At 49.3% G+C, this 13,724-nt stretch overlaps 1 protein-coding gene across 1 annotated transcript in view; it reads right to left on the reverse strand.

Annotated features, from left to right (window-relative positions):
- Positions 1 to 494: 494 nt before the first annotated feature.
- Positions 495 to 13,724, reverse strand: part of LIMD1 (LIM domain containing 1) — a 72,067-nt gene continuing 58,837 nt past the window's right edge. Inside the window, exons 3-8 of the mRNA XM_068557965.1 lie at positions 12,138 to 12,205; positions 9,573 to 9,635; positions 5,654 to 5,784; positions 4,987 to 5,038; positions 4,402 to 4,470; positions 495 to 3,249 (exon numbers count right to left, since the gene is read on the reverse strand). Of these exons, the coding sequence (XP_068414066.1) occupies positions 3,112 to 3,249; positions 4,402 to 4,470; positions 4,987 to 5,038; positions 5,654 to 5,784; positions 9,573 to 9,635; positions 12,138 to 12,205 (521 nt within the window). The 3' untranslated portion in view covers positions 495 to 3,111. The remainder of the gene's footprint in view (positions 3,250 to 4,401; positions 4,471 to 4,986; positions 5,039 to 5,653; positions 5,785 to 9,572; positions 9,636 to 12,137; positions 12,206 to 13,724) is intronic.

A 13,724-nucleotide genomic window follows, 5' to 3' on the forward strand; every position in this document is an offset into this window, starting at 1 on the left:
TCCTGAGTCCTGCCGCCACGTGCAGGCAATGACCCAACAGGACTCAATGCCCTTCTGTGTGAAAAATGAACAAATTACTCTCTACTCAACCACAGATGGGAGGATAATGTCAGAGAGAGAGGATCCTGCTATGACAGGCCAAACTGCATTCCTGGCTTTTCTCAGATCACTCAGGCCGTTTTTGAATGACTCTAGCTGGGGGGAAGAAATGACAAGAAAAAACTAGAGGGCAAAGTGAGGCAAAGGAGAAGGCTGGAGGCTGGCTTTGGCGTCTGGAATCAGGCCATAATTCTTGTTTAGCTAAAGCCCAAGAGCCATCTAGGGAACTCAAGATAAGGCTATCTGCTCTACCTTTTAAAACAAACTTATTCATCCTGGTCTACGAAGTGCTTGTGTGTTCTTTCTACATGCCTATAAATACAACCCCATTATAGCTCTATTTGGCTAATAATTTATAGAAAGTTTAAAATACCAGGTAAGTGGGCATCTATTCATGGCTTTTTTGCAGGGGCCTGAGGAGGAGACAAAACTGGTAGGAGATTCCTACCCAGTACCCTCTCCAGGGACACTGACAGTAAGAGAAGTTGCTGCTCAGATTTCTAGGGTGTCTAGAAATTCTCTTATTGTTCTTCTTCAGCAGTATAAAATATTTGCTGAGATATCAAAATTACATCAAGGCCACTTTAAAAATTTCATTTAAAAAATGAAGCAGATTTTTAAACTACAGTTATGCCTTGAACAACTTAAGGGTTAATCCTCATAACTTATAGTCGGCCGTCCGTAACCATGGTCCCTCTGCAGCGTGGATTCAACCAACCACAGATCTCGTGTAGTACTGACTGCAGTATTTACTACTGAAAAATATCCACATATAAATGGACCCATGCAGTTCAAACCCGTGCTGTTCAAGGCTCAACTGTTACCCAATTTGCAAACAAATCCCTGCTACTTCTGATGTGGCTCCAAGGCAATTTTCTTTCTTCTGCTTGACTTGATTAGTGGAGCAAAGGTGTGTCATCAAGGCCAGAAATAATCCTAGGTTGGCAGAGACAGGTTGAGACATACTGGCTGGCTCCATCTGCCCACCAGCCTTGCCAAGGCTGAGCTGGATGGTGTGCTGGGAAGGGAGGGGGGGACCCCAGGGTTCACCTCCCCAGCCCCCTGGATTTTTAGCCCTCCTAAAAACATTCATGGGTTTTTAGGAGGCTCAGCCTGTGAAAAGGAACCAATGGAATCACACAGCTTGGGCTGAAGTAACATCTGGCCAAAGGATTCCAGCAGAATGAATTTAACAAAAATGGAAAAGACAGTCCATGGTGCCATTTCTGTGCTTCTTACAGGCAACTGCTACCAAATGAGTCAAAGCATGGTTAGAAGTAGAACTGGGCCCAGTGAATAGTCTGTGAGTCCCTTGTGCCTTTGGGTTCCACTGATGCCCTCCGAGGCCCCAGCCACCCAATCCCCTCCCTCTGGATGTGAGGTGAGGCGGCAGAGAGCAGATGCCAGCCGCCATGCTCCCAGCCTGGCTGGCAGTGGTGAGATGGCCCCCGCCCTCCTGCGACAAGGCCCGGGGTCCCTCCCCGTGGACTGAGAAGCCAAATGCCAGCCAACCTTTTTCTCACACTTTCTTCTCATTGAAATACCCAGGGGTATTGACCTCTGGCCTCAGCAGTGTGACACACGGGGCACATTTTGCCTCTTCAGTGCAGAGGTGGCCTTGAAATCCTGCCAGTAGGTGGCCCTCCCTTAGCCCTTGCCATCCCGGGGGGCCAGCATGATGAAATGCGTAAGGCAGGAGCACCCAGTATCAATCAGATCTATTCCCGGCTGAACTTTAGTTAAGATTACAGTGCCCTGACCCACTGGTCTGACCTGGGTGAAGCCAGAGGTTCCTAGCACACACTGGCTGAGTCCAGTGTGATGGCCAAATTCCTCCTTAATCTGAAGCTCTTATCTGTGAGGTATTTTTTGTGTGTGGGAGACTGAAAGTAGAGGGAAACAATTTTTACAGAAAGAAAAAGAAAAAAAAAAAAAAACAGACAAAAGCAGTGTACCTTATACTGGTTTCTTCAAGCATAATGCCTGAATTGGCAAGAGAGAAACCTGTGAAATGAATATCATAACTTATGCTCAGGCACTCTCTCCCAGGCTGGCTTTGAGATCTTACACACAAAAACTCTCCTCATTAATAAGGGGTCAGGTCTCAGTATGTGGGCACACATCCCCAAAGTCCATTGTTAAAGAAGCGAAAATAGGCATAAGAGGATCCCCACAAAAGATCCCGAGACCAGCCTTTGCAGGGGGAACTCTGAAGTCCCAGATTCTTGAGAGCTCCAGAGGAAAAAAAGCACAACAGGCGGGCAAAAGAGGCCTGGCGCCTGCACCAAGTTCTCATCCCAAAGCACAGTTTCCTAGAACAGGATCAATCCTCCTTCAGGCCGCCAGCTGCCTTTAAAGGAGTGACGATTTCCAGGGGCACACAGAATGCTATCAGGCCACAGGGAGAAAACCCCATCTCACTTATTTCACACCTTGGCTCTGCTTTACCAAGTGAATTCTTCCTAAGATACAAAGCACACGTTAGAGCATCCCTCTTGCAATGATGCAATTAAAATTTGCAGCCATTCTACAGAAGAACTGAAGCTCTGGAGTGGAAGGAAATCTTAAATTATGGTGTGTGGGGGGAGGGGGAGGGGTTGGGAGGGGGTGTTTGGGTGCAGGTATTTTCCGAAGGGGAGGGAAAGGATTGAACATATCGGCAGCTGAAATCTCTCTTCAGTGCAAACCTTTCCCACTGAAGTGTGAACTCTTCCCAGAGGGGACAGGAAGGTTCATTCAGTCACACTAATGAGATCTCCTGTCACATGCCACGCTTGCTGGGGCTTCTTCCTGAGTAATCTGATGAGGGTGTGGCAGCAGTGAAAGGCACTTGGAAAATACATAATCCCAGACCAGCAGGGATCCCCTCCTTGTTTAAAGGAAAGGCACCTGCCTCCCCTCCACTCCCCCGCCCCCAATCCCTCCCCAGGGGTGACAGGAATTAACCCACGGACTTCTCATGGTGCAACCCTGGCTCCTCCTCCCCACCGTGAGGTCTGCAGGAGGCTCTGGCTAGAAGTGGTGCTGGTGAAGGGCTGTGGATGAGTGACCCTTCTCCAGCCTCTTGATGTGGCAGGAGTGACAGAACAGGTGGTCCTCCAGGGGGTAGCAGCGGTGACCATCTTCATCATTGAGCTCCAGACCGCAGTCCTGGGGTGAGGCAAAAATATCCAGTGGTGACGAAACAAAACAAAACAAGACTGCAAGAGTGACACAAAGGCCACGCACAGTCCCGTAAAACCAGCAGAGGGCGCTGTGTGATGCTTTCCGGGCAAAAAAAAATGCCGGTGCAGAGACACGCAGCTCCAGCCCAGTGAGGGTCTGGACTGTACTGTCCAACACTGGCCACATGAAGCTCTCCGGCACTTGGAATGGGGCTGGTCAGAAATGAGATGTCTTGTCAGTGCAAACACACACACCAGATTTCCAAAACTTAGGACAGAAAAAGGATGTAAAATATCTCAGGAAAAATTTTTTCTCTCAACTGCATGTTGAAGCGATAACATTTTGGATATATTGGGTTGAATAGTTGCACAGTTGAGCAAGTGTCTTTACCTTTTTTTCCAGCACCTGCGGTACCAACCGACAGCGATGTCCACCTATTTCTTCAATGCTGGCAGTGGGATCAAGCTATATGTCACCCACACTCGTTCTCCCTATCCACAGCATCACAAAATAAATCTCCTTCCTTTGGTGAATCCACTTAATTCTGGCTGAAATTCTACCAGCACTTAACGCGTTTGCACCCTTCACAACCTCTGGCTCTCCTGACAGTCATGGGGCACCAGTGACTCCTTCAGCCTGGGGTGTGACACAACAGAAAAGGGACAGATGGGCCCCACCTGCCTTTACACCAACCAGCGACATGCCTGTTTCCAAGGGGGGGTTTCTTCATGATTTTCAGGGCTCGGTTGAAAAAGGGGTTCCCGGCAGATAGAACAGACTACAAGCTGGAGGGGACGGAGTCTATTCTTCAAATCACACACCTGCCTGACAATCTGGCCCCCCAAAAGGACCTGAAACCCACACCCCCCGTGACCCTCCCACTCTGTGGCTTCAGGGAGAACAGCTGTGACGGGCTCAGGACTTGGTGGTTACAAACATGGAGAAAACAGTAAAGACTTTTATGCATCTTCTCCAACCTCCCTCCCCCCACCACCAAATCAGGCTTCACCCCACTTCTTCCACCAGCTCTGGAGGGCAGCCCCTTGCCCACATCCTGCCTCCGTCAGCCTGTGATGCTTTCCTCTGGGACTTCTAGGATAGGCTTTGGGGGCCTCGTAGGGCAGGGGGGGGGCCTACCTCGCAGTGGTAACACGCCACGTGGTAGTCTCTGTCCATGGACACGACTCGGATGGTCTCGTCTGAGCCCTGGACCAAAGGAAAGCAAGAAGCAGAGGCTAGCTGGGGGGCCATCGGGCTCCGCGGCCAGGAGGGTGGGGGAGGGTTCTGGGGTAGCAAGTAGGCGGCCTTAGGAGAAGAGCAGGAATCCGTAGTGGATACTAACACCAGCAGAAAAAAGGACACGTACAGGAGATGAGAGGAAGTGAGAGGGATGCAGCTCTACCATCTGGAATGTCAGAGTCAACAGCGAAAAAACCACCTACTTGGTCTTGTTCATCTGCTCATCGTCTAATCTGGGAGTTAGTATCAAGTCAGAGAACTTGACCCAATTACAGGGACAAACAGGGCATAAGAAGGACACTGGGCTAGGGAAGGCAGCTAGTGAGAAAGGGGCTTCTTGGTGAGGACACCATTTATCTCAGAGTTGAGATTTTAGAAGGATTTTTAAAGAGGTATAAGGACAGGACACAGATCTTGTAAATGACCCAGGGAGATATTCATCTCTTGGAAGACCCCAGGAGCAGTGTTGAAAAAGCATCTTACCTCAGGTGGAAGGATGGGAAGGCCACAGGCTGCACACTTGGGGGCCAACACCCTGGCGGGAGAAGCAAAGAAGCAGTGAAGGGCATAATGAGGTGTTTCTGGGAGACTTGTGCCTGGAGCCTTCCCCACTGGCCCGGCCCTGCCTCCCACCCGTCACTCTTCACGTGAATCCCTCTAGCTCGTCTATAAAGACAGACCCGGCACACTCCTGGGACTATTGCTTCGGGATTGTTCCCCAGCGGTAACAAGTGCATTTGCCCCCTCTCACTCTGCTAGGGCTGGAGGCTGACCTGTTTACCCCCCTCACGGTGCCTCACACAGGCCCAGGCAAACTGAGGGTGGTGGACACCAGCCCTGAATCGGGGCCTTTTGAAGTTTGGTAAGGCTGGAGCCACAGGGCTTGGCACATTCCTCCAGAGGCCTAGCTAGGCACCTGATTGTAGGTTTTTTGGTCCTGTTTTTCCAGTAAACATAATTCTTTAACCAGTTCCTGTCTGCACGGGCATCCGCTGACCCCCGAGGCCCGTGCTACACCCCTCAAAACCATTGCACGTTCGCTGCACTGTCGACAACAGTGCAAGCAGCCTGCAGACGTGCCTCAGCAGGTCCCCACCCTCCACCCTGCTGAGTTTCAGCCAGTGTGGCTTACACAAGTGGCTCTCCTTACTTGTGGTAATCCCGGACACAGTAGATCTTGTTCTCTGAGTCCACAGTGAAGGGTACCCCGTCCAAACACTCATTACAGATGACACAGCGGAAGCAGCCGGGGTGGTAGGACTTCCCCAGGGCCTGAAGGATCTGGGGGTGCAAAGGAAGAGGTCAGGACTCAGCAGGGATTATAGGGAAGGAAGTGCCAGCGGAAGGGAGAGACACATCAGGCCGAGGGTCCATATGAGCAACTGCCACCCTCATCCCAGTTTCACTTGGACCAAGTCAAGAGATGATGGGGGCAGGAAAGGCTAATCTAGTTACAGGTATAAGTAGGAGGAAACAAAATGGGATCCTTCTCCTGCACTTCATAAACCTCCAGAAGGGAGGGTTCTCTATCAAAAGACATGATTCTCTGCAGGAAATGATGCAAAGCAGGGCCATGAAAGGCTCCACCTCAGATTTGGGAAGCAGCAAGTACATGGAAAGATTAAAGGAAGCTCCACAAGGAAATGGAAGAGCTTGGGAAAAACCTCTTAACTTCTCTCTCCTGGGTGCCCCTACTAAGCAGCTTTGACTCTGCAGCGTGATAATCCAGAAGCCCGTGACTCAGCCCCGGATTATCTCAAATCCAATTGTAGGTAAAGCCTCTTTGTTGCTGCTGCTTTGAAACACAGTGAGGAGAAAGCCCCATGCACCTTCTTCCTCTCGGCATCACTTGATCTGGATGTGACTGATAACCTGGAACTGTAAGAGGCCATCCTGAAACCAGAACAGAACCTAGACGCGGAGGGTGGGAGAGAGAAGAGAGGGAAAGAACGTCCTGTCTATGGTGGTGTCAGTGAGTCACCAAATTAACTCACCATGGAACTGCCTCCCTCCAAACCTCTTAGGTGAGATAAAACACTTTTTCCTATTAAGTCAGTGGTTCTCAAAGTATGGTCCCTGCACCTACAGCATCAGCAACCCTTGGGAACTTGTTTACAATGCACATTCTTGGGCCCTATCCCAGCAATGGGTGTTTTAATAAAGTGATTCTGATGTATGCTAAAGTTTGAGAAACACTGGTTTGAGTTGAGTCTGGGCTTTCTGTAATCTGCAGTTGAAAGCATCTCTGATGACTCAGTAGCAGATTCATTTCTGCGATTACCTGCGCCATGAAACTTAGCACAAACAACAGAACTACGGAATCAACACCAGCGAGCCTGCACCAAAACACCGTAGGCAAGGAATGTACAGAATGGTCATGAGCATCCCTGAGCGGGGCCACACGGAAAGCCTTCCGACAGGCAGAAGGAAGGGGACTTGGAACCAAGGAGAACCTTGGCAGAGCATCGTAAGTCCTGTGGGAAAGCCATGCTGTGTTCTGGCCATGCCACACCTCACACGCTGCAGCCGGGGGGCACCGGGAGGACGTCGTGCTAGCTCAGCTCTCCTCTGAAAGCACAGCTTTCAAGCTTCCTCATCCCCTCTGGGATTTCAGGCTCCGCAAGCTGCCAAAGTAGGAAGAACAACCGGCTGGGCTTCAGAGTCCCCTTGGCAATCTGGACCTTGGAATGCATTTGGCCCCCAGACTAATGCTGTCTTGGCAGAAAGAGACCCTTAAATTAATTTAACCCACACTGTGCCAGAAGTATGGTAGGATAAAGATACCATTTTGCTGCATTCTGACTAGGTGTAATAATTTTTTTCATGTGGGAAAATGCCCAGTTCCAACCTCCAAGCCCAGAGTATTCCCCTCTACTAACAAAGATGGAGCAGAGACAGACAACTTACACCAAGAGTTGCACAACTGAATTCTGCTGGAGAACCAAGAATGGTAACTGAAGGAACCTTTCTCTGTATTATTATAATTCTTGGTGGCAATTAAGCGTTCTATTTTTTAAAATAAGTGTCACTACCAGTCACTTGCTGAAAGTTTTTAAGTCTGAGAGGAGTGAGACCTCATGTTATCCCATGAGGTAGAGATGGTCTCCAAAATTCAGTTCCCCGCTTCCCTGGAATTGGGATTGGCCTTGTGACTTTTTTTGATCAATAGAATGAGGAAGAAATGATGTTCTGAGATTTTAAAGTCAAGGATGTAAGAAAATTGGCAGCTGCTACTTCCTCTCTCTCGCTGAAAGGAAGTCCAGGCTAGACTACTGAGTAAGATTAGTAGCCACGGGGAGAGAGGCCTGGAGGGTGAGAGATCATCTTGTGCCATCACCTGAACACAGCTGAGTCAGTGACCCCAGCTAATGCCACATGGAGCAGCAGAATCGCCCTGCAGAGCCTTGACCTAATTCCTGACCCATGGAATCATGATAAATAATAAATCACTGTTGTTTTAAACCACTAAGTTTTGGGGTGGCTTGTCATGTAGTAATAGATAAATGAAATACCTTGAGGCCCAAAGAAGGCTTAGGATACCCACAGATAAGAACAGTGTATAGTCATGTTCATAAATTTGGACACTGTTGGCCTCATATGTGGTGGGTTTGTCAGAAGGGCTCTAAAATCAAGGACAAAATCTGCTAAAGAAATGGAGCCCTGTGGAGTTGGGCAGGCACTTGGGGAAGGTAGGGGTGAGGGTGTGTGGCTTCCGCCTGCCTCCCCTGGCGGAATGGGTGGAGGGCCACATTCCTAGGGAGGCCTTAGCCGCTTATCAGGACACCGCTCACAGGGCCAAGCTGTGCTGTGTGGTGTCACAGCCTGGACGGCAACAGGGTCTGTTCACAAACAGGGACAGCTGTGGTTCACTGTTTTATACCTGTCAGCATAAAACCAGCAGAAATGAGTGTTTATGTCCGCCAAAGACATGCATAAGAGCGTTCACAGCAACTTATTCATAAATTGCCAAAAACTGGAAAACACCCAAATCCGCATCTGCAGGAGAATGGATAAATAAAGAGTGCTATATCCATACAATGGAATTCTACTTAGCAATGAGAATAAATGAACTACCAACACAGACAACAACATGGATGAATCTCAAAAACATACCTTTGTGGGAGAGGGTCTTTCTGGATGTTGGAAATGTTCTATACCTTGATCTGTGTGGTGTTTACACATAGGTATATACATATATAAAAATTCATTCAGCTGTACACTTAAGATGTGCGCCCTCTGAGTTGTTTCTCAATAAAAAAGTTAAACAAACAAACAAACAAACAAAAACAATGACTAGCAATTCCCTTCTCCAGAATGGAATTAATGGCTCAGCTTAGAGAGGAATTTAACTCTTTCAACTAATAGAATGTTATATAACGATTTTCTCTGACCACTATATTAAAGAAATTCGATAGGGCTGTTCTCCAATGGTGAGCAATTTGATCCCTGAGAAAAATAAGAACTCTGTATTCATTAACCTCACAACCTTACCCTAAAAGGAGGCCAGGAAGGAAGAACTGTCCCCACTCAAAAGATAAAGGCACTGAGGCCCAGGACAAGCTCAGAGAGCCATGGCTGAGCAAGGAACGGAATGGATAAAACCTGCTCTCTGTTTTGCTATCTCAGAACTAACAACGGGCCCCCAGACCTCATCTTAGGAAATGATCAAGCCGGGAAGAACATGGGGGGAAAACAACTGTGTTATCTGACGTTCTGCACCCAGTTCCAAAGTAGCTGAGATTTCTGCAGCTCCGTTTGGCATCTCACCTGGGACGCCACAAGGATCACGGAAAATCAGAGGGAGGCCAATGTGACATGAACAGCCCAAAGGAGAGAGTGCCAGCAGCAACGACATCATGTGGATTGGATGGCGAAGGATGCTAATTCCAGTAAAAGCCAAATGCGGGTGCCACTATAGCAAGCAAGCAAGCATGGGGTCTTCTTTTAATAAAACCAGATGTAGTCACAAATCAAGGTAGGAAACACTGTTCTCAATTATTAATTTCTTTTTTCTCTGAATGCCTCCCCCTCCCACCATGCTATTATCTGGTTCGGCTGCCCCTACTCACCATGTCCATGATCAGATGTCCACAAAGAAAACACCTGTCAGCAGACTGCTGGAAACCAGAGTACTGCAGTGGAAAGAGAAAAGAAAGTTAAACCCAGGCGGGGCAGAGGAATCTTGCTACTTCCCTGCCAGTCATGAGGAACACAAGGAATTTCTCAGAAAGATGTGTCACTCCACACAGGATCTGTCATGTCCCCATGGACAACAGTGTGATGAATCACGGAATATCCTCTGCCACAAAAGCCATTACAAATGCTAATACCACCCGCCTTCAACAGCTGCACCCACGCACCCACGACATGCCAGGCTCTGCATGAGAGGCTGCGCAGAGAGAGGCGTCAGTCTCTCATCCGGTGGTTCTCAAAACGGAGTTCCCTGGCATCACCTGGGAACTTGTCAGAAGCGCAAATTCTTCAGCTCCACCCCAGACCTACTAAACTGGAAACTCAGGGGGTGGGGCCTGGCCATCCTGAGTTTTCACAAGCCCTTCAGGGGATTCTGATGCACACTCAAGTTTGAGACCATCACTCTAATTCTCAAAACAATTCTGCAAGGTATATGTTACACCGTTTCTCAAATGGAAGCAAAGGGAAGCTCCGAAAGGTTAAGTGACCTTCTCATGGTCACACAGCCTGTAAGGGGTAAGGACGGGATTCAAATTCAAGTCTGGGTCTGGTTAAAAAGCCAATGCCTTTTACAATTAGCTTCAAAGAAACTGGATAAATATTATTTCCTTACCTTACCAAAACACACACACACACACACACACACACACACAAACACACACAGCTCTAGTCTTGAAAGAAACGAGGAACTCACCTCAGAAAACAGACTAGATACTACACACTGGAAGATACTAGAAGCTTAAATATGGCAAACACAACTTAATAAGGGAAATGTAATGGAAAGGAAAGTGGAAAAGAAAAGGGAAATTTTCTGCAACTCTACACCACATAGTGTGGGGTTTTGCTGCCCAGCACTTCCTCCTGATTCTAGGGGTAACAGTTCTTTATTTTCTTTTGGGATCCAGCCCCATTCCCCATCCTGTGGTCCTGTGATTCCCGTGGGGCTGACCCCATGATGGGTTCCAAGGCAAGGCACTGGCTCAGACCTGGCCAATCAGAGCCTCGCAATCATCCAGCACCCCAGACTTTGCCCAGGGGTGGGCACCTGGCCCACCAAGAGCCCATGAGACTCCAGGAGCAGGACAGGCACTTGGCCCATCAGATGTGAAACTGGGAGACGGTCAACTCTGGTGTGCCACCATCTGACTATCAAACACACAGCGCCGGAGACTGAAGTGAACATGTGGAGGAAGTGATTCCTGAGGGCACGCAGGAAGCTATTTCCTTGGGTTTGCTTGGCTGTTGCCGGCAAACACGAGTCATAATGAGTCAACCCACACATCCACGGAGAAGCTGGCCCCGAGCCATCTCTGGGTCTCAGGTTGGTCGTCCCACTGACCACGCAGCGCTCCATGCCTGGCACTGTGTTAGGGTCTGAAGGTGTAAAGGTGAAGCAGCATGTTCCTCCCTGCCTAGGAAGTTACGGTCAAGTCAGGGAAAGACTTGTAAACAGACACGCGGTGCGCTGACCACTGGCAAGCCCGGGGCAGCGGCAGCACACAGGAGGGGAGATCCACTGTGAGGCGGGGGAACCTGAAGGCCGTCGGGTGATCTGGGCAAACGAAGGGTGAAGACATTCCAAACAGGGGACCCAGCGCAAGCTAAGGCACACAGGATGGGGCCATGGCGTGCAGAGAACTGCAAGCCGCAGAGTGAGTGAGATGGGAGGCTGCCCAGACCGCAGACAGCTCCTGCGCATGCTCTGAACCCTGGATCCCGGGCCTGGGCAGTGACACAGCACAGCAGTGAGGGGGCGGCGGAGCCATGCTGACATCACGAGCCACACAGGCCTGGGGAGGACGCGGTGGCACCAGGCCCCATGCTTGGCCACACTCTAGTAGGAGAGACAGGAAACAGGAGGGGTAGAGGAGGAACCTAGGACACTGTTCTCAGAGATAAGGTCCCAGGCAAGGGGACTTTTCTGCTTCAGGTGACTCTCAAGTACAGTGGGAGGGGCTGGCGGATGGGTTGGGGACAACCCTGGGGACTGTCTGATGGGCAGGGAGATTGTGAACAGCTGGCCTCAGAGGCGCCTACATGGCCGGAGTTCAGACGTGGGAGTCACTGGCACATGGACAGACTTTCAGTGCGTGGGAGAGGCAGGCAGGATGAGAAGTAAGGGGGCCCAGGTCCCAGACTGAGAGTTAAAAGCTGGGTGGGGTAGGCAGAAATGGGCAAAGCACAAGAGGACAGGCTGAGCGACCCCAAAGTCCCTGAAAAGCACAAAGCTCTGCAGTTTGTCATTTGCCTGGGAACGTGGGCCACCCCATGCTTCTGCAGAAGGAAAGTCAGGACCCCTTTCTCCAGCAGTGCAGCTTCCAGATGGCACTAGGGACCACAGAGAAAAACCACCTTCTTCTGCTTAGCCCAGCTTCTCTGCACGCTCCCCGCCTGACTCAGGGCAGGACTGCAAGGAGGGGAAGCTTGGGTGACAAACTCACCAGGAAGTCTTCCTCACAAAACACTTTGCCGTTGACAAAATAAAAGGCTTTTCCTCTCAGCTTCCGGCCTAAGGAAAAAACACAAAGGGGGGGTAAAAAGAAAATGTTAATATGCAGTGAAAAAAGAGAGAAGAAAGGCAAAACCTTTTAAAGCAGAAATAATCATGCAAAAAATGCCAATTATCGATAACAGTTTCTGGTTCCTGAAAGCTGCTGTGGTCCTTGGTAACAGGTAGACTCAGGCCAGAAGACAGGGTCCCCTGGTGGTTGCCGCCTGGCAGACTGACTTGGGAATCATCCTACACCCACTTCTCGCACCTCGTCTCTGCTGAGAAAGAAGCCAGCGAGACACTGGGTGACAAGATGGCAGAGGCATCCACATGTGGGGACACCAGGCAACAGTCTCCTGTGACGCTGCCGTTTCCCACAGACATCGGGCGTCATCACCTTTGACATGTTCTCCAGGGGAGGCTGGTGACAACCTATCAGGAAATTCCTTATAAATTGGTCAGCTCTTATCTTCCTTACTTTCACATCTATTTTCATCTGAACGACAGAAAACACACACTGTTGAAAAGATGATGATTTTTCCTATTTTCTCTTGATCTCAATGGGGTGGGTGGGAGTGGGAAAAATTCAAAGCACCTTGACTCCTTAGATGTAACTTTAGTTTCCATAGAGCTAGGACACTGACAAGAATAGCACACTGTGTCAATTCCTTGGATCCCTTATGAAAAAACACAACGGGCCACCTGTTCGAGGTAAGCGGGAGCATCTTTGTGGGAGACCCTGGATCTGTATTCAGCAGCAACCCCAGATCTGAGAATACCTCCAGGGCCATGCACAAATCACACTCAACAGACTCCGTGGAAGCTTCAAAAACTGAATGAATTCTAAACACTAGTGGAATCAAGCTCCTTAGTCCTAAAGTCACCTGAAACCAAAATCACCGATGTCGAAAACATTAACGGTGCTTGAGACACAGAGAAGTCCCCTCCATACACAATGGGTGTCCTTGCCTGTGACGCCCCAGAGCAGGCAAAGAGCACAAGGTAATGAGGGAGAGGTTGCTGATGAAGACTCATCGGAGCTCAGAGAGGACTTTGAAAGCATCAATGTAGGGGAAAAGCCACAAAAAGAAATAAATGAAACTACAGAAGCAAAAAACTCCAGATGGACTAAAGACCTCAGTGCGAAAAACAAAAGCTATTTCAAGAAAATACAGGCAACTGTCTTTGACTTTAGCACGGTAAGGATTTCCATGCACTAACCATCCACTTGCCTGCCTCTATACTAAGCTTATCAGGAAGGCCCTGACCTTCTCCTGACCTCGTCAGACCCTTTGCGGGGTGTTAGTTGCTGCCAGATTTACTGTTATCTCAATGTCTCCCCAACCCTCTGATGAGTTCCTCTAGAACTTTTAATGCTCTGAGCATGTGCTACATTCCCTGAGGACGTAACTGTAATTTCAGCTCAGCCTCAGACTAAGAGGTGTTGGTAACAGCCTAACCAAGGGAAGGGCAATAAATGGAATAAAAGGAAAGGCAAGTCAGGGATCAGAAGATGGCTACAACATACAACATGGCA

The sequence above is a fragment of the Eschrichtius robustus genome, chromosome 12 (assembly GCF_028021215.1).
Source record: "Eschrichtius robustus isolate mEscRob2 chromosome 12, mEscRob2.pri, whole genome shotgun sequence".
Classification (NCBI taxonomy): Eukaryota; Metazoa; Chordata; class Mammalia; order Artiodactyla; family Eschrichtiidae; genus Eschrichtius; species Eschrichtius robustus.